Source organism: Berghia stephanieae, chromosome 11, assembly GCF_034508935.2.
Source record: "Berghia stephanieae isolate SIO BIC M18660-M18661 chromosome 11, UCSD_Bste_1.3, whole genome shotgun sequence".
Taxonomy (NCBI): Eukaryota; Metazoa; Mollusca; class Gastropoda; order Nudibranchia; family Aeolidiidae; genus Berghia; species Berghia stephanieae.
Window position 1 is genome coordinate 36,840,526 of NC_088370.1, and position 21,192 is coordinate 36,861,717.

The 21,192-nt window shown below is 38.0% G+C and overlaps 1 protein-coding gene and 1 long non-coding RNA gene across 2 annotated transcripts in view; one reads left to right on the forward strand and one right to left on the reverse strand.

Moving 5' to 3' along the window:
* Positions 1 to 7,308: 7,308 nt before the first annotated feature.
* Positions 7,309 to 7,875, forward strand: LOC144956801 (uncharacterized). The gene is made up of 3 exons (XR_013642019.1): positions 7,309 to 7,355; positions 7,596 to 7,656; positions 7,747 to 7,875. It is a non-coding gene; the product is annotated as an uncharacterized LOC144956801 (long non-coding RNA).
* An 889-nt stretch (positions 7,876 to 8,764) lies between these two features.
* The window catches only part of LOC144956800 (cullin-associated NEDD8-dissociated protein 1-like), a 54,276-nt gene continuing 41,848 nt past the window's right edge, over positions 8,765 to 21,192 (reverse strand). The window contains exons 24-29 of the mRNA XM_078887533.1: positions 21,024 to 21,091; positions 19,974 to 20,163; positions 17,851 to 18,039; positions 15,053 to 15,296; positions 12,801 to 12,947; positions 8,765 to 9,454 (exon numbers count right to left, since the gene is read on the reverse strand). Coding sequence (XP_078743659.1) covers positions 9,324 to 9,454; positions 12,801 to 12,947; positions 15,053 to 15,296; positions 17,851 to 18,039; positions 19,974 to 20,163; positions 21,024 to 21,091 — 969 coding nt within the window. The 3' untranslated portion in view covers positions 8,765 to 9,323. The remainder of the gene's footprint in view (positions 9,455 to 12,800; positions 12,948 to 15,052; positions 15,297 to 17,850; positions 18,040 to 19,973; positions 20,164 to 21,023; positions 21,092 to 21,192) is intronic.

Sequence of the window (21,192 nt, forward strand, 5' to 3'; positions counted from 1 at the left end):
ACTCCTTGGCCAAGCGCATTCTATCTATAGATAGATCGAAGTTGACGTCACTCAGGTCTTTGTTCTTGATTTTTGCCATCCTGGTCTATGAGTAATACTCACTAAACTGTATTAACCAGACTATTATACACATATAGATAGTGTTCGCTTGGCTAAGAAGCTCACAACATTGCCATCCGGAAGTATAACGGACCAACACACAAAACTTTGTGTAACCATGTTCGTTTATAGTCAGGTTAATACAGTTTATCCCCGTGTGGTGTCCGGGGTCCCTCAACTGAGAGGGTCAAGAATAGCCCAACGCCAAGCCAGCGTGTCGTAAAAGGCGACTAATGGTGTGTGATTCCCCCATCTTTGAGTCACCTGGTCCTCCAGGTTGGGGGTTGGCAAAGGGTTAACACCCTTTCCGTTAAACTCAAACCGTTACAGAAACACAGACAGACAAACCAAATCCTTTTTTTAGCTTGGGCGACCGAAGAGTTTCTGGAATTACAGAATTTATGAAGGACAACAGACAAAGCCGAAAGGACTCTGCTGACCCGATGACGTCTTCGCCAAACAAGCAGCTTCGAATTGCGTCGTGGAACGTTCGCACCATGTATGAAGCAGGAAAAAGCTCTCAAGTTGTGACTGAGATGAGAAGATACAGGCTGCATATACTTGGAGTAAGCGAAACCCACTGGATACAATCCGGACAGAAACACCTCAAGTCTGGGGAGAAGATTTTATATTCAGGGAGAGGGGACGGGATTCATACACAGGGAGTAGGAATAATTCTAAGCAAGTTTGCCCAGAAGTCACTGAGAGGATGGGAACAATGCGGAGAAAGGATCATCATGGCGTCCTTTACAACACGGAGTAAGAAGATCAGCATGAACATTGTACAGATCTATGCCCAACAAATGATGCAACAGATGAGGACAAAGATACATTTTATGGTCTGCTACAACAAGTCATTGACAAGTTGCCAAGGAAAGACATCAACATATTGATGGGAGATGCTAATGCAAAAGTGGGACAGGATAACGTAGGCTATGAAGGTATCATGGGACGTCATGGCATGGGAGAAATGAATGATAATGGTGAGAGATTTGCAAATTTCTGTGCATTCAACAGTTTGGTGATTGGAGGAGCAGTGTTCCCCCATAAGAGGATCCACAAAGCAACTTGGGTCTCACCAGATGGTGTGACAGAGAATCAGATTGATCATTTTTGTATCTCTCGTAGATTCAGACGTTCATTGGAAGATGTGACAGTACGGAGAGGGGCAGATGTTGGATCAGACCATCACCTGCTATTGGCAAAGCTTAAGCTCCGACTCAGAAAACACGGGGCCAGATCACATACAAGAAGAAAATTCGAGGTGAATGCACTTGATGGGGAAAAAATGAGGAATTCAAACTACAATTGAGTAATAGATTCCAACCTCTTACTGAGCTCGAGGAGGACATAGATGTAGAGTCACATTGGGCAAAGATCAAGGAAGTCTACATAACAACTTGCCACGAGGTGTTGGGGGTAAAGAAATCGGAACATAAAGAATGGATAAGTCCAACCACCTTGGACCTTATTGAAAAGAGGAGAACAAGGAAGGAACAAGTGAATGCAAGCCGAACAAGGGCTTCAAGACTGGATGCACAAGAGCAGTATCGAGCCATAGCTAAGGAAGTCAAAAGATCTGTGAAGAAAGACAAGGAAGCATTCATGAACAGACTTGCAGAGAAAGCAGAAGCAGCAGCGACTGGAGGACACATGAGGATCCTTTATCAAACTACCAAGACACTTGCTGGAAAATATGGGAAACCAGAGGTACCAGTCAAAGGCAAAGATGGGAAAACTATTTTTGGAAAAGAGGCTCAATCTGAACGATGGAGGGAACATTTCAACTGCCTTCTGAACAGACCACCACCAGACAACCAGCCAGAAATTTTGCCTGCAAGGAATGAGCTACCAATTAGCTGTGATCCACCATCGATAGCAGAGATTGTGGGTGCCATTAACAAGATGAAAAGGGGGGAAAGCTGCTGGACCAGACCAGATTCCACCGGAGGCTCTAAAAGTTGATGCGGAAAGAAATGCTGAGGCCCTGCACCCACTATTTGAGAGAATCTGGAATGACGGGATATTCCCAAAGGATTGGAAGGAAGGACATCTTATCAAGCTTCCAAAGAAAGGGGACCTCAGTAATTGTAATAATTATCGAGGCATCACTCTTCTTTCTATCCCAGGAAAGGTTTTCAACCGTATTATTTTAGAGAGAATTAAGAATGCAACAGATGCTAAACTGCGGGACGAACAGGCAGGTTTTCGGAAAAAACCGTTCAACCACCGACCAGATTGCCTCTCTGCGAGTCATAGTGGAACAGTCTATAGAATGGAACTCTCCTCTTATTGTCAACTTTCTGGATTACGAGAAGGCTTTCGACAGTATTGACAGAGCAACATTGTGGAAAATTCTGGCACATTATGGACTCCCTGAAAAGATAGTAAACCTCATTAAGGAAATGTATGAAGGATCAAGTTGCAGGGTTGTACATGAAGATCAGCTTACTGACAGCTTTGAAATTAAGACTGGTGTCAAGCAGGGATGCTTGCTCTCTCCATTCCTGTTCATCCTTGCCATTGATTGGCTAATGAAGGAAACCTCCAAAGGGAGAAGAAATGGGATACAGTGGACCCCCTGGACACAGTTGGATGATCTGGATTTTGCAGATGATCTGGCTCTTTTGTCCCACACCCAGGACCAGATGCAAGCAAAAACCACAATTATAAACAGCCTCTCGGAATCAATTGGTCTAAGAATTCACCCTGCAAAGTCAAAGGTCTTGAGAGATAGGTACGCGTCAAAGGGAGCAGATCAAAGTAAAAGATCAGGAACTCGAAGATATAGACACTTTCTGCTATCTCGGAAGTATAATTGACAAGGATGGAGGCACGGAAGCAGAGGTGAAATCACGGATAGGAAAGGCACAGGCTGCATTCACATCTTTGAACAGAGTTTGGAGAACTAAAGATATCTCCCTTCAACTAAAGCTAAGACTTTTCAACTCAAACGTGAAGTCTGTCCTACTGTATGGATGTGAAACTTGGAACGCATCACAGGCATGTATAAGGAGGGTACAGATTTTCGTAAACAGGTGCATGCGTAAGCTACTCAGAATAAAATGGATGGATAGAATAAAAAATGAAGAAGTATGGAAAAGAACACAGCAGAAACCAGTGGGAGAAGATATAGGAAGAAGACGATGGAGGTGGATTGGACACACGCTTAGAAAGAATGACTCAACTATAACAAAGAAAGTATTGGACTGGAACCCTCAGGGCAGAAGATCAAGGGGAAGGCCACGAGGAACATGGAGAAGAATTAAAGAAGCGGATATACAGAGAAGTGGTAAGACCTGGAATGAGATAAAAAAAAGTTGGCTCAGGATAGAGAAGGATGGAAACTGTTTGTCTGTGGCCTATACCCTGACCCAGGGTGAAAAAGGCATTGATGATGAATACAGTTTAGTGAGAATTACTCGTTATCTTCGAACTATCTATAGACTGGTTAATACGGTTTAGTGAGAAGTACTCATAAACTTGGATGGCAAAAAAAAAACAATAACAAAGACCCTAGTGACGTCAACTTCCTTCTATCTATACGTACACAAATACATATATGTAAATGTGGGGCTATGTAGTCTAGTGGCATGACACTCGCTTTCGAATTGAAAGGTTTTGGGTTCGAGCCTCGCTGAGTCCTTGAAAAAAGGCTCTTTACTCACATTCTATCACCGTACTCAGGTGTAAAATGAGTTCCTGGCCGTTAACAGCGTTGTCTCTGTCGGAAAAAAAAAAAATTAATATCGCATCACAGGCGTCATGTCTCATCCTACATGTTAAGTGTTGCTGTTGGCCAGGAACCCCCTGTAAAGCGCTTAGTTTAGTGGATACTGCGCTATATAAAAGCTCAACTTTTTTTTCTTTAAATACACGAGGCGCTCGTTCACGAGATGAACGAGCGCCTTGCTCCTCCACCCGTGAGACTCGGGTTCTAGCCCTGCTTCGACATCTCGGTTTTCTTCCTTGAGCAGGAAACTTAGCCTCATTGCTCATTTGTTTTTATGAGTTTTACGGCTCTTGTTTTTTGTTTGTTTGATTGTTGCTTTAGGTCTCTTCCAACACAATTGAGGTTATATGAGAGACCGCTGAAACAAAAAAACACAAGCAATCTAACAAAAGTAGTACAAATGTAAATCAAAATCATAACCTAAAGATATCATAAGCTAAATTATAAATAACCAAGAACAAACAGGCAGAAGATTTACAGAAAAAAAAAATATCCCCTGTCAAAAATACAATCACAAACCAAAGAAGCAGGATAGGCTAGTAAAGAGAAGAAGAAACGACATCACTATCGGATCGTACACCCATGCGAACATCATAGGTATATGATTCAAGGGTGATGCTCCCATCCAACCACCCGCTTTACGGCTCTTGCAACACATTTAGGTCATATCAGCTCCAGTAAAAAGGAAGAAAATTGGACAGTAAAAACATTCTTCGAGATGTAATTAAATAAAAGGACTTGAGGAAAAAGTATGACAAAAGGGAATTGGTTCAAATAGGCAACAGATGTAAGATTCCAAGAGCACACCATCAGTGTACTTAGTTTGAGATCACCTAAAAGTCTCACCCAGACACCAGCACATGATCTCACTAAGAGGAATACACTCAAATGTTTACAAATAAAAAAAATAACTAGCTACATAACAGAGAGAGGGAAAAAATATTATCTCCCAAAACTATAACTTTACATTCGACTGTTTTCCTCCCAGCCAAGGACTCGGGCCAGGGTCAGGACAAAACCCAAGACAAATACAGAAGCAATTGAAAAGCAGATACAGGGGGGATAGACGACACAGCAAGGACCTCTACGTGTGGTGTACTGAGAACAATTGGTGATAAAAGACAAAGAAGTAAAAGATGTAAATTTTTATGACAAACATTTTTATTTCATCAAGTATCATAATTATAAATTTTATGACCTGAAAAAAAAAAAAAAAAGAAAACAAGTCAACGCATTATGAAGCTTGCAGAGCATGACAGCAATTGTTTATGTTTACCATTAGGATATAGCAGAATGATAACAACCACCGTCGATCGACCACTTCTATAACATAAATAATAAATGCTAACATAACATAAGGACTGACCTTTCATACTGATGCTTCCTCGAGGCAAACGCATCTCTATCACAATTACCCACGTTTTATTTTGTTTTCAGAGGTCTTCAGGTGCTTGTGACGCATTTTAAAAGTCATTTCAGCGCCAGTAAAAAGGAGATGATAGGGAAAATGGTGTAGGTTTGAAGTTGTTTTTATTGTTTTTAAGGGTTTTACGGCGCTCGCAGCAACACATTAAGGTCATATCAGCGCCAGTAAATAGGAATAAAATTGGATAGTAAAAAGATTCTAGAATTACAATTAAAAGGACTTGAGGAAAAAGTGAGACAAAGGGGAGTGGTTCAAATAGGGGACAGATATAGATTTCAAGAGCACACTATCAGTGTACTTAGTTTGAGATCACTTAAAAGTCTCACCCAGACACCAGCACAAGTCTTCACTGAGAGGAATACACTCAAATGCTAACATTATACATTCAAAATAACAAATATAATAATACATAACAGAGAGATGATTTACAAGGGAAAAAATATAATCTCCCAAAATAATAACTATGCATTTGACTGTTTCCCTCCCAGCCAAGCACTATAGCCAGGGAGAGGACAAAACCAAGTAATCTCATTCCAAGACAAAGACAGAAAGCATGTTGGAAAACAGATATAGCGGGATAGAAGACACAGTAAGTGCCTCCCTGCCCACTATGGGAGGCCAGGAACCCCACCCAGGTTGGCTTCACGGCGCTTACGACACATTTTGGTCATATCAGCGCCAGTAACAAAGGGAGTTAATGGGATAATCAACAATTAAAAGCACCAAAGAAAGAGTAACACAAAGGTCAATTTGGTCAAATAGGGAACAAATGTAGGTTCCAAGAGCATACACACTATCAGTATTCCATTTGAGATCATCTAAGTTTCATACAATAACCACCCGTACAGGATCTCAATGAGAAAAATACACTCAAATGTTTACAAAATATATTAAAAACTAAAGCTATAACAGAACTGACTGATTTCCCTTGAGCCAAGGACAAAACCAAAGTAATTTTATTTCAAGACAAGACAGAATGTAACTTAAAAAAGGAAATATTATGGAGATACTAGACAAACCAACAGAGATACAATCTCTCAAAGACATTTAGGGCGACCTTCTCAACTAATAATAATAATATCAATAATAATATCAATAATAATAATAATAATAATAATAATCATCATAATAATAATAATAATAATCATAATAATAATACTAATCTCAATCCAAAACAAAGAAAGAGAGTACCATGGAAAGAGAAAACAGATGTAGAAGGAGAGAAGACATACTACGGTAGCATAAGTGAATTCTTCACCCCTCACAGGTCACAAGACCCCAGCCAAACAATGTTTCAAGGAACATCTATATTTCTATCCGTAACACAAGTCACCCCAAAGGTGTCTATGGTAACACGAGTCACCCCAAAGGTGTCTATGGTAACACGAGTCAACCCAAAGGTGTCTATGGTAACACAAATCACCCCAAAGGTGTCTAATGGTAACACAAATCACCCCAAAGGTGTCTATGGTAACACAAATCACCCCAAAGGTGTCTAATGGTAACACAAATCACCCCAAAGGTGTCTAATGGTAACACGAGTCAACCCAAAGGTGTCTATGGTAACACAAATCACCCCAAAGGTGTCTAATGGTAACACAAATCACCCCAAAGGTGTCTATGGTAACACAAATCACCCCAAAGGTGTCTAATGGTAACACAAATCACCCCAAAGGTGTCTAATGGTAACACGAGTCAACCCAAAGGTGTCTATGGTAACACGAGTCAACCCAAAGGTGTCTATGGTAACACAAGTCACCCCAAAGGTGTCTATGGTAACACAAGTCAACCCAAAGGTGTCTATGGTAACACAAGTCAACCCAAAGGTGTCTATGGTAACACAAGTCAACCCAAAGGTGTCTATGGTAACACAAGTCAACCCAAAGGTGTCTATGGTAACACAAGTCAACCCAAAGGTGTCTATGGTAACACAAGTCAACCCAAAGGTGTCTATGGTAACACAAGTCAACCCAAAGGTGTCTATGGTAACACAAGTCAACCCAAAGGTGTCTATGGTAACACGAGTCAACCCAAAGGTGTCTAATGGTAACACGAGTCAACCCAAAGGTGTCTATGGTAATAAAAGTCACCCCAAAAGTGTCTATGGTAACACGAGTCAACCCAAAGGTGTCTATGGTAACACAAGTCAACCCAAAGGTGTCTATGGTAACACAAGTCAACCCAAAGGTGTCTATGGTAACACAAGTCAACCCAAAGGTGTCTATGGTAACACAAGTCAACCCAAAGGTGTCTATGGTAACACAAGTCAACCCAAAGGTGTCTATGGTAACACAAGTCAACCCAAAGGTGTCTATGGTAACACAAGTCAACCCAAAGGTGTCTATGGTAACACGAGTCAACCCAAAGGTGTCTAATGGTAACACGAGTCAACCCAAAGGTGTCTATGGTAACAAAAGTCACCCCAAAAGTGTCAATGGTAATACGAGTCACCCCAAAGGTGTCTATGGTAACACGAGTCAACCCGAAGGTGTGGATTGGACAAGTATTCAACATTATAAAATAAGATTTTTTAAAAACAACAACAACAACAAACAAAACAATACATAACCAAATAATAGCTTACTAGTTAATGTTGTCGTCAGCAAAATGCTTAGGCCCCAAAACATGTTTTGTTTGGTGTGTTTGTATGCTTGTTCGTTCGTTCGTCCGTTTATTTGTTTTGAGGCCATTCCTATCATTTGAGTAAGTTGAGGCCAAAGCTTCATGGAAAATTGCACAGTTTAACAATCACACTTTAAGTAAACACACAACAAATTTAAAATACAACAATAAAAATTCAACAAGTCCTCATCGTTTCCTCAACAATGAATTATCTTCTTAATATAACAAGAGTTAACAAAATCATCACAATAAAAAAAAAAAAGGATAAATTTGTAACAAATATAAATAATAATAATAATAATAATAATAAATAAATACACAGACCGTTTACAGTTCATCCAGAATGAGCTTTCTTGGGAATAATATATATAACTATTAAAAGTTTTTTAAAATCAAAACATAGCCAAACTGTTTTTGTAACCGACAAATTAAGATCACAGCAGTATTTTACCCTGCCATGTGCTCGTCCCCCTTGCCACTTTGAATTAAAAGAGAGAGGAACAAAAAAGTCTTGCACAGAGACTGTCATAGGATTCAGGATTGATCCCCATTGAGAGAGTAAACATCTAGGTGGTTACTATCAACACACTCAAATCGCCACATGATTTATGGGGGGAGGGGGGTGATTTCTCACATGATTTATGGGGGGAGGGGGGAGGGGGATGATTTCTCACATGATTTATGGGGGGAGGGGGGAGGGGGGTGATTTCTCACATGATTTATGGGGGGAGGGGGGAGGGGGATGATTTCTCACATGATTTATGGGGGGAGGGGGGAGGGGGATGATTTCTCACATGATTTATGGGGGGAGGGGGGAGGGGGATGATTTCTCACATGATTTATGGGGGGAGGGGGGAGGGGGGTGATTTCTCACATGATATTAATTTTCTTTTTTTAATTTTTTTAACTTAAAAAAAACAAAACAATAAACATAATATAATATAAAACAAAGACACTCTCACATCGTCCGCTTCCCTCATGGCAAAGATTACAAGTCAGAGACTTGGCAAATTTTTAAAAGTCGCTTTGTGTATATATAAAAGGAAAAGACGATATATGTGAGTGTGTATGTGTTTGTGTGTATGTGTGTGAGATAGAGAGAGAGAGAGAGAGAGAGAGAGAGAGAGAGAGAGAGAGAGAGAGAGAGAGAGAGAGAGAGAGAGAGAGTGAGAGATAGATAGAGAGAGAGACAGATCTTAAGTGTACGCAACCGAGAAAAACAAAAACAAAAAACAAGAAAAAAAACTTAATGAGGGGGAAGGGGTGGAGCAACAATCCGTTAGCCAATCAAATTTGCAAGAACAGCAAAAAAAAAAACAACAAAAAAAAAATAACTAAAAAATGAATACATGGCTTACTCCACATAATCGTTAATCATGATTCAGTTTCACTTCTTATCAATATTTATTAATAACTTGTTTACAACTTTAAATTAAAAAAACTCTAACTAGTATCCATGGCGATGATCTCTGACCCTGCGGCATTGGCGTCTTTCTGTATCGTTTCAAACATGCTGGCCAGCTCTGGCATTGACTTGATCTGACTCAGGAACTCTCCCATTTGAGGATTTTTATCTGGCGAATGAAAACAAACTAACACAATTGAACAAAAAATGGAAGTTAGCACCCACCGGTTTCAACAAGGGGTTCCAAAGTCGTGACGTCACTTCCTCTTAACAACGCTCACAGCAAACAAAAGTGGTTCTCACTTGGAAATTGGTCAGAAATAATAATGTGAAATTGGATGTAAGCTTCAATTTAATTACAAAAACAGATCAAATTAACGTTTCGGGTTTCCCCTTTATCAACAAAACAGGATGAATGAGATAATGTGGTAGTGGCGTTGTTAAGAAGAATAAACAAAAACATTGATGGGTAGGTAATAGTAATGCTCCTTTCCTGCCCATCAATGTTTTTGTTTATTCATCTTAACAACGCCACTACCACATTATCTCATTCGTCTGTCGTGTTTCATTCATCCTGTTTTGTTGATAAAGGGGAAACCCGAAACGTTCATTTGATCTGTTTTTGTAATTAAATTGAAGCTTACATCCAATTTCACATTATTATTTATTCCTTCATGCTTCGAGCAGCACCATTTACATTGCCCTTGGAAATTGGCAAAAAACCGACGTGCCTAACTTCCATGAGAGATGTTCAACAATCAGTTGCGAAACATTGGATTATTTTGGCAAAGAAAAATTGGGTCAATTTCATTTTTTTAAAACAACAACTGTGAGTGCTCGTAGTAAAAACCACAGCTTGATTTGTTTCTGTTGCCTGTGGAACCATTAGGGACGTTGTTAGATAGGTGTGAGGCCACTCTTTTTGACCTGATTGAAGAGACATCCCCCCCCCCCCCCCCAACCTTAGCCTTCGTAAACTCACTCAATCCTAGAGATTTTTTATAATTTTCAAAATTGGAAAAAATGTATTAAAAATGAGCATGTGTGTAGATAGTTTTATTCAACTATCATTAGCATGTATGTAGACATAAAGAACATTAGATTGGATACTACGCATTAAAAAATTGTCCCAGAAACATGTAATAAATAGGCTTGGGGTAAAAGTAACCCCCGGGCATACTAAGGATATAGTCGGTGTTAGGGTTGAGTGAGTTAAATTATAGTCTGATACTTTCCTAAAAATGATTTTGTTTTGTTTGTTGCTTTAGGTCTCTTCCAACACAATTGAGGTTATATGAGAGACCGCTGAAACAAAAAACAAACAAGCAATCTAACAATAGTACAAATGTAAATCAAAATCATAACCTAAAGACATCATAAGCTAAATTATACATAACCAAGAACAAACAGGCAGAAGATTTACAGAAAAAAAATATCCCCTGTCAAAAATACAATCACAAACCAAAGAAGCAGGATAGGCTAGTAAAGAGAAGAAGAAACGACATCACTATCGGATCGTACACCCATGCGAACATCATAGGTATATGATTCAAGGGTGATGCTCCCATCCAACCACCTGCTTCCTAAAAACGACACAGCACAACAAATCCATGGCGACAATCACCAATTGAAAGTGAAAAAAGAAGTTGTCCTTCACAGTGTTCAAAGTAACAAGTGATTCCATTGGTTGTAATACCCAAGGCGACAATCACCAATTGAAAGTGAAAAAAGAAGTTGTCCTTAGTAGTGTTCAAGGTAACAAGTGATTCCATTGGTTGTAATACCCAAGGCGACAATCACCAATTGAAAGTGAAAAAAGAAGTTGTCCTTCACAGTGTTCAAGGTAACAAGTGATTCCATTGGTTGTAATACCCAAGGCGACAATCACCAATTGAAAGTGAAAAAAGAAGTTGTCCTTCACAGTGTTCAAGGTAACAAGTGATTCCATTGGTTGTAATACCCAAGGCGACAATCACCAATTGAAAGTGAAAAAAGAAGTTGTCCTTAGTAGTGTTCAAGGTAACAAGTGGTTGTACTACTCGCCTGACGACAATGGGAAATCCAACGGCCAACAATCTGGAATAATTGACTACAGGAGCAAAGAGAGACAACAGACTAGAAATGATTCAAGGAAAGACGAAAAGCATTTCTGGCCACTCTCTAATTGTTTACGTTAGCGCCTAGAGCCGGCTGTCTGTGGTGATTGGTGCGTCATAAATACCATTCATTATTATCCTCATTGATACAATACAACTGACAATAGGCTTCAACAGTTGTGACGTCACTTCCCTCGTAATGACGAATAGTAACTGGTTCTAATCTATTGGAACAATACGATTTCCTGCTTCCCAGTACAGCTTGAATAAGCCATCTCATCCCAGCTCACCACGAAGCACTGCACTAAGACTAATGCCTGGATTATTCCAGTCTTCTTCCCGTGACAAAAACCCAAGAAAAAAAATCTCCCTTTGGATTTGAATGAAGAGAATTTTTTGTCTTTTCTTTTTTTCTTTTCATCTTCTATCTATTTTATTGATGCGGGTCAGGTTTGTTGTACCTGTGTGTGCATGGGTGCAAGCAACTGGACCTCAAAAAGCCTGCAAGTCTACTTATGACCAGACATATAATCTGAAAAAGCCTGCAAGATTAAAAAAAAGTGTCCTATCACAGTCTCAGAAGATAACATAGGGTTATGTTCAATCAAATCCAAATCGCAAAAAGCCGGCGACGTTTTTTTTCGGTAATCCAATCGGCCAGCAGAAGCTGGCACTCTTGCACCCATGTATGTGTGCCATCATAAATTAGCAATGACTATCCCGCACAAATCTTTGGGCCTCTTTTTAGCTCATGAAGTGCCCGAATTCGCGTCAAAATATGGGACGAAGCCGTTTCGTATATGCTATTTTAAAAAATTAATTACGACGCTGTTTATCGATGAATATGACTGAAAGTTGGCACACAGTTAGAAAAAAGGTCATTTTAGATTATGTCAAGCGACAAAACTCGTGCGATTACCAGAAGACCGTTAAAAATAGATTTTTACTCTTTGGAGTAAAATATTTCTAAAACTACCGGGCGTGGAGGTTTTGTCGCCGACAAGTTAATACATGAACATTTCTTCTTTTTGGTTGTAAAATTTCATAAGAATATGACGAATACTTTTCCCGTATTTTACAAAACACCATCCTAATTTGCTCTTCAAGTTTCAATCTTTTAATCAAATTTATTACGCAAGATACAACCAAAGGTCGAAAAAAAATGCCGAAAAAGCGTCCCAATTTTTCGCGTTTTTTTCCTCTTTGCGGGTCATCCAAATAAATGACACCTTTGAAACTGCATAACTTGTTTATTTATGAATGGATTTTCAAAATTCAAAAACATTTTTACTCAGTGGAGATAGGGCTTCCATTTTAGACAAAAATTTTCCTCAAAAATAGAAAAAAACATTTTTCATAGTCATTGCTACATAAGCATCTCAATGAAATCATTCTCAGATAAACATAAATCTACCCTACCCGTGTCTGGGATGTTGAGCAAGGCTACCACAGCCCTCAAGGCCGACCTCTTGAGTTCCTCTTGTTTTTCGTATTCCTGTTTTACTGAATGGGCCTTCACTTTGGTGGTACACGTTGCTCGGATGGGCTCGACGAGGCGATCCAGTCCTGAAAAAAATACAAACAAAAAGAATTTAATAATAAATAATAATAATAATAATAATAATAATAATAATAATAATAATAATGATAATGATATAATAATAATAATAATAATAATAATAATAATAATAATAATAATAATAATAATAATAATAATAATAATAATAATAATAAAAATAATAATAATAATAATAATAATAATAAATAATAATAATAATAATAATAATAATAATGATGATAATACTTTTTTGTTTGTTTGTTGCTTTAGGTCTCTTCCAACACAATTGAGGTTATATGAGAGACCGCTGAAACAAAAAAACAAGCAATCTAACAAAAATAGTACAAATGTAAATCAAAATCATAACCTAAATATATCATAAGCTAAATTATAAATAACCGAGAACAAACAGGCAGAAGATTTACAGAACAAAAAATATCCCCTGTCAAAAATACAATCACAAACCAAAGAAACAGGATAGACTAGTAAAGAGAAGAAGAAACGACATCACTATCGGATCGTACACCCATGCGAACATCATAGGTATATGATTCAAGGGTGATGCTCCCATCCAACCACCCGCGATGATAATACTAATGATAGTAATAATAATAATAATAATAATAATAATAATAATAATAATAATAATAATAATAATAATAATGATAATACTAATGATAGTAATAATAATAATAATAATAATAATAATAATAATAATAATAATAATAATAATAATAATAATAATAATAATAATAATAATCATAATAATGTTCAGCTTTACAACCATCTTTTAAAATGGGGTCATGATACAATCATTACACGTTATTCACCCTTTATCTATGGAAACTAGAATACTTTGTATAAAAAGAAAAACTCAACAAAGTGTGCCATCTTGTTCTGTTTGTGTTTAGGGTTTTAAAGTGCTTGCAACACTTTAACTCATTGACACAATGTGTAGTGCTTGCGACACTTTAACTCATTGACACAATGTGTAGTGCTTGCGACACTTTAACTCATTGACACAATGTGTAGTGCTTGCGACACTTTAACTCATTGACACAATGTGTAGTGCTTGCGACACTTTAACTCATTGACACAATGTGTCAGAAAAATACGACCAAACAGGGCCGGGATGCGCTTGGTGACGGGTTGAAATATTGATATTTAATTGATAGGAAAGTGAAAAATAAATTAATTTTGATCATTTCTTAACTTTACTTGTCACGTGGGTTTTTTTGGGGTTTTTTTTTTTTTTTCAAAATATTTCAGGTAATTCCCATTTACTTAAAGAACATAAATTCAACCGAGTTCTAAGGTTGTAAACAATGGTGTCCTTGAAATGAACTTACAATCAAATCTAACTGAAGCATAGGAATTTGTCATGGAAATGGAAGATGGTTCAGATATTGAAGACGGTGTTAATTTATTGGTAAATGACAATATTTTCACTAATTTGTCCTCTATAAAACTGGTTAGAAAATCCTAATTTGGTCAAATGAGGCCCCAAAAAATCGGTATATGCGTCAGTGCATCACATAATCAGTTGGAAGGTGAAAATTTTTGATTTGTATTTTTTTTCTTTTCTCATTTTCTGAAAGAATTTGCTCCCCAGAGCATTTTAATTTTTATTTGAAGTAAATCGGGTGATTTTTCATGAAGTTATGGTCAGATGTATGGGCAAAGTATCCAGCAACTTTTCTCAAATTTCATACTTTTTCCAACTTGACTAGCTGTAAAAAAATATTTAGATGTGAAATTAAGGTTTGATATTTCCCCAAGATGTACAAAAAGGGTTGATTTAATCATTTATGACAAGAACTCATTTTTTATAAAAATTGACCTTCTACCGAAACTTGGCAATATCTCAGTTCAAACCTTTTCACCATCCGACAGATTATGTCATTCACTGTAACATGTGAGGTTGTGCCAAGGATAAATTGAATCTGTATAAAAAGCAGGTCTGTGCGTTATGTGCAGTGAGTAGATTTATGAAAACTCATAAATAAATAAATAAAAAGAGAGGACTGCAGCAGGTTGCCTTACTCTGTGATAAATAAATAATAAATAAATAAATAAATAAACAAAGAGAGAGGACTGCAGCAGGTTGCCTTACTCTGTAAAATGGCGGATGGACACAGATGGGACAGCCTGACCAGCATGAGGTACGTCAGCATCTTGATGTCGTAGTGGTCCTTCAGGCCGTCCTCCACGTGGTTCAGGAACTCAAAGATGTCCAGCCGACCCAGACAGGAATCCAGCAGTGTGTACATGCACTCAAACGCAGCCTTGCGGATGTCCAGGCCGTCGTCCAGGGTGTGCTTGAACGGACCCATCTCCACTTCGCGGATCAGCTCTTTCTGTGTTGTGAAGGGATAAATCATCATACAAATGAGTATCATTTTTTACAGGGTTTTTAGTTCACATTTGTAATTTTTTTCTCAGAGAAGGGTATACAAAAATCCGTGTCACAACCTTTAAGTGCGGCTATGTGGTCTTGTGGTATGACACCCGCTTTCGGATCGGAAGGTCTTGGGTTAGTTGAGTCCTTGGAGAAGGCTCTTTACTCACATTCTCTCACAGTACTCAGGTGTAAAATGAGTACCAGGCCGTGAACAGTGTTGTAATATCGCCTATCAGGTGTCATGTCTTGTTCTATGTGTTACATGTTGCTGTTGGCTAGGGACCCCTTGTAAAGCACTTTGAGCAAGTTTAGTGGATATTGCACTATATAAATGCTCTACCTTGTTAAAAGTTCTGGTCTGACCAGTGTTGTGGACAGTAGTTGTTTCGTTGGTTTTTGGGTTATGTCCGGCTATGTGGTCTAGTGGTATGACATTCGCCTTCGGATCGGAAGATCGTGGGTTCGAGTCCCTAGTGGTGCATAGTCGAGTCCTTGAAAAAGGCTTTTTACTCATATTCTCTCACTGTACTCTGGTGTAAAATGAGTGCCTGATTCCTTAATTTCTTAATTTGATATTGTAAAATGAGTACCTGGCCGTTAACAGCATTGTCCCTGTCCAAAGAAATTGTAAATTCGCCTAACAGGCATTCAGCCACATCCCACATGTTAAGTGTTGATGTCGGCTAGAGTGTGCGATAAAGCGGAGAAGATAAAAATAGCATCTGTGCACCAGCTTTCATGTGCCATTCATGTAGGACATTCCCCTCTGAGCTTTCTACGGGTTTGGGACCGTCATGTTCAAGGTATGGCCTCATTAGAAGGTTTGTTTTTTTTGTTTTGTTTTGTTTTTTGTTTTTTTTTTGGGGGGGGGGGTTATTTTTTTGTTTTTCTTTTTCTTTTCTTTTTCATGTTTCATTGACAACAAAATGTAACTTTATTGATTGTAAGAATAGTAATCGTGAGGCGTTGATTGCTCTCCATTATTTGCAAGCTGTTTATAAATCCTCGACTCCAATTTCGCCCATGTTGTTTTTTGTTTTTGAGGGTTTTACGGCGCTTGCAACACATTAAGGTCATATCAGTGCCAGTAAAAAGGAAGAAAGGGAAAGTAAAAAGTGATAGAATTCAATTAAAGCACCCAAGAAAAGGTAAGACAAAGGGGAATTTGTTCCAATAGGAAACAGATGTAGATTCCAAGAGCACACCGTCAAAGTACTTAGTTTGAGATCACCTAAAAGTCTCATCCAGACACAAGCACAGGTCCCCACTTAGAGGAACACACTCAAATGTTAACAAATCAAATATAACAAGTAAATAAAACATAATACAGTACATAACAGAGGGATGATTTACAAGGAAAAAAATATCATCTCCCAAAGCAATAACTATACATTCGACAGTTTCCCTCTCAGCTAGGACTCCGACCAAGGTCAGGACAAAACCAAGCAATCTCACTCCAAGACAAAGACAGAAGGCAATTGGAAAACAGATATAGGGGGATATAAGACACAGCAAGTTCCTCCCTGCCCACCATGGGAGGTAGGAACCTCGCCCATGTTCATAGATCATTTGTCAAGCTGGTAGCGTGGCTCAGCGGTACAGTCTTTGCTTTGTACCCCAAAAGGTACCGAGTTCGATCACCCACCGCTGGGCTGTGTGGCCTTGAACAAGTCACCTCGCCCTAGATCAATTTGCGGCGCTGCACTGCGGCTGACGCCTGGGTTATTCCAGTTTTCCCTTTGGATAGACCCTAGAGACAAATTTCCCAAATAGGGTGAATAAAGCGAATTAAAAAATGTTTTTTTAAAAATCTTTGATAAAGATGTGTAGTTTGTCCAGCAGTTTAGAACCAGTTACTAAGTTACGAGGGAAGTGACGTCATGACTGTTGAAGGCTATTGCTATGGTAGATAGAGCTTATGTATGTATCAGTTCCAAACCCATAAAAATCAGACAAAACCAAAAAACACTATTTGTCTAAAGACTTTCACAATAATTCTATTTTTATCATTACATACCTGCCTACTTGAAAAATTTCAAATTCAGTAAGAAATACAATATTCATCAGTAATTAATGGTCAAATTTCAGTAATACTAAAGCAAACAAAAATAATGATAGATACACCCTTTTATATATGTAAAATACACTTACCATGTTATATAGGCTTACTACTTATGCGGGTCAAGCCTCAACCAAAGTCCATTTTCCACAGCATGGCAAAATATTCATAAGAAATCAAGTCAACTGAATAAGTAAAAACTACATCTGCTACAAATTCTACACATTATTGAGATTTTTTATTGTAGCATGCGGTAAACAATGAAAAAAAAATTATTTTTTAATTTACCGTTGCGACCTTTTGTATCAGTAATATTTTTTCTATTTCCGTAAGTCCGTAATTGTCCTTACACTTCCGTAACAATTACGGACGGTCCGTAATAATAGGCAGATATGTCATTATTTTACACCTTTTTTTTTTCTTCTTTGTTTTCAATCTGCTATCGGCTCACCCTGATCTTTGTCTCGTGGTAGAGATGAGGGAGAATTGTGTCTAGCAGATCACGAATCAGAGACGGTTTGTTGTGTGCGGCCGAGTTGAAGGTCACCAGTGCCACCCTCCTGACAGTCAAGTCCTCGTCCTGTAGAGTCCTCAGGAAATCACCGATACAATTCTTCAGCAATGGGTCAATTGGTTGGGGCTAGATGGATAACAAAAAAAGATAATTTTAAAAAAGGAACAACTATTAACATACCAATCCCCTGTTATAGTCTCTTAGTAAATAAAAAATTTTTTTTAAATAGAGCATTTATAGAGCGCAATATCCACAAAACGTGTTCAAAGCGTTTTACAAGGGGTCCCTGGCCAACTGCAACACTTAACATGTAGGACGGGAAATGACGCTTGTTAGGCAATATTACAATTTTTTCGGACAGACAACGCTGTTAATGGCCAGGTACTCATTTTACACCTGAGTACGGTGAGAGAAAGTGAGTAAAGAGCCTTTTCCAAGGGCTCAACTTTGCGCCGAATGAGGCTCGAACCCAGGACCTTCTGGTCTGACAGCGAGTGTCATACCACTAGACCACATAGCCACAAACAGTGTGTTTGCAGTCATAGGGCTCACGGAGCCAATGCTTATTATCTCAGTTGCCATAGTTTTAAATCGATGGCAGCAATTGTTTTGCTACTCTTTCCATCAGATCCGAAAGACCCAGCTACCCAATCAATGAGTAAACAGACAGGGAGTAAGAAACAATTCTTGATGACACCCAAGATCTATCCTGGTCCCTGTGCATACATATGAAACGAGTGCTCTACAAACTGAGCTATGTGGACCCCTCAAGTAACTAACTCAGTCAACAATTTGTGATTTGTGACACATCACCTCGAACTGTTCTATTGCCAGGGTGATTTAAATGACAAAAATTGTTTTTTTAGTCCCAATACACAAAACTTGGGTTCATTTTTCAAATGTTTTCATTGAAGGCAATAGAAAAATTTTATAAAGTGACAAAAACTAAAATCTCACATTTAAGATATGATAAGATAAGCTCTACTGCTCCTGAATGGAAAATATCATAATACTACACATCAGGCATCGTTTATATCAACAAGATTTAGGCATTATCATGAACTAATTGATAAAAATATGAAGCAAATTTAAGATAAAATAAAATAAAATAAAATATACAAGGGTACAATGTTTTTTTTTAAGGGTTTTACGGCGCTTGCAACACATTAAAGTCATATCAGCGCCAGTAAAAAGGAAAAATGGGATAGTAAAAAGTTCTAGAATTACAATTAAAGCACAAAAGAAAAGGTGAGACAAAGGGGAATTGGTTCAAATAGGGAACAGATGTAGATTCCAGGAGCACACCGTCAGAGCACTTAGTTTGAGATTACCTAAAAGTCTCGTCCAGACACAAGCACAGGTCCCAACTAAGAGGAACACACTCAAATGTTTATAAATCATATAATATAATATGTAAACTAAACATAATACAATGCATAAAAGAGAGATGATTTACAAGGAAAAAAATATCATCTCCCAAAACTATACCTATACATTCGACTGTTTCCCTCCCAGCCAAGGAACTCCGGCCAGGGTCAGGACAAAACTAAGTAATCTCATTCCAAGACAACGATAGGAAACAATCGGAAAACGGGTAAGGGGGGATAGAAGACACAGCATGTACCTCCCTGCCCACTATGGGAGGTCAGGATCCCCACCCAGTACAAGGGTACAAGCAAAGCTATAAAAATCTGACATGTCATGGAGATATCACATATCAATCGAATTGATTGGCCGTCATTTCAACAACAAAACCACTTTGTGGCACCCACTTCACCTTGACATAATACCATAAAGAGCAAGAAACCTTGTCAGCCACCGCCATCTTTCCAGATAATATTTAATTGATTATAATTTATCCCAGAACAAAATTATCATAAGCTAATGGGCTTGTTATGATAAAAAGAAATATATTTTGCTCAGTTCTTAGAGCACATCTCTGCCCACCATTATCATAAATGCGCATGTTGGACAAAATCACTTACTTCAAATTGTGTTGGCTAGTCTACGTATGAAACAAATATTTAAAAAAAGATAATTAATTTTCAGGAAGCTCTCACTTGATCAGAGATAGTAAATTTGATAGCTGTAACAACTGTGCTGCGGGTCAAAGGTGAAGGGTCATTGAGGTGTTGCTGTAGCTGGCCAATGAGATGTCCAGGATCCACCAGGGTCAATTTACCCATACATTCTGAGACGACGTTGCGGGTACCTTCTTCAGGACACTCACAGTTGTTGAATAACATTGTCCTGTTAAACAACACAAGACAAATTTTGAGTATCAATGGAAAATTTGCCGGGCCAAAAAAAAAAAATTGCTCACTAATGCAACATTCATACACCACAATGCCTAAAAGTGAATAATAATAATAATAATAATAATAATAATAATAATAATAATAATAATAATAATAATAATAATAATAATAACAATAATAATAATAATAATAATATAATAATAATAATAATAATAATAATAAATAATAATAATATTAATAATAATAATAAAATAATAATAATAATAATAATAATAATAATAATAATAATAATAATAATAATAATAATAATATAATAATAATAATAATAATAATAAACCACCACCATTTTTTATTAGCTTTATATATAGCGCAATATCCACTGAAAGTGCTCAAAGCACTTTACAATGGGTCCCTGGCCAACAGCAACACGAAACATGTAAATTGAGCTTTTATATTGCGCAATACCCACTAAACGTGCTCAAAGCACTTTACAAGGGGTCCCTGACCAACAGCAACATGTAACGTGTAGAACGAGGCATGACGTCTGTTAGGCGATATTACAATTTTGTTTCCGACAGAGACAATTCTGACAACAGTCAGGTATTCATTTTACACCTGAGTACGGTGAGAGAATGTGAGTAAAGAGCCTTTTCCAAGGACTCAACTATGCGCAGAGGCGAGGCTCGAACCCAGGATCTTCCGATCCGAAAGCGAGTGTCATACCACTAGACCACATAGCCACACGTCGAACTTCTTCTACGTCATGGCACAAGACCGAAGGGCCAGAACTCAGCTGGTTGCTGGTTTGGATAAGTAAGTCCGTAAGTCTCTGCCATAAAGTAAAATACTCACCAGATGGTTTTGACAAACGATTTGAGTATCTCGACACCGGTGGGAGAACTGGACTCACAATTGATGATCTAAAGATGAGACAAGACAAGATGAGAAATACATAAATCAACATCGAAGTTCAAAGGTGAATTTTTAGCAAATGTTGCTGCTCGAAGCTCGAAATTGAAAT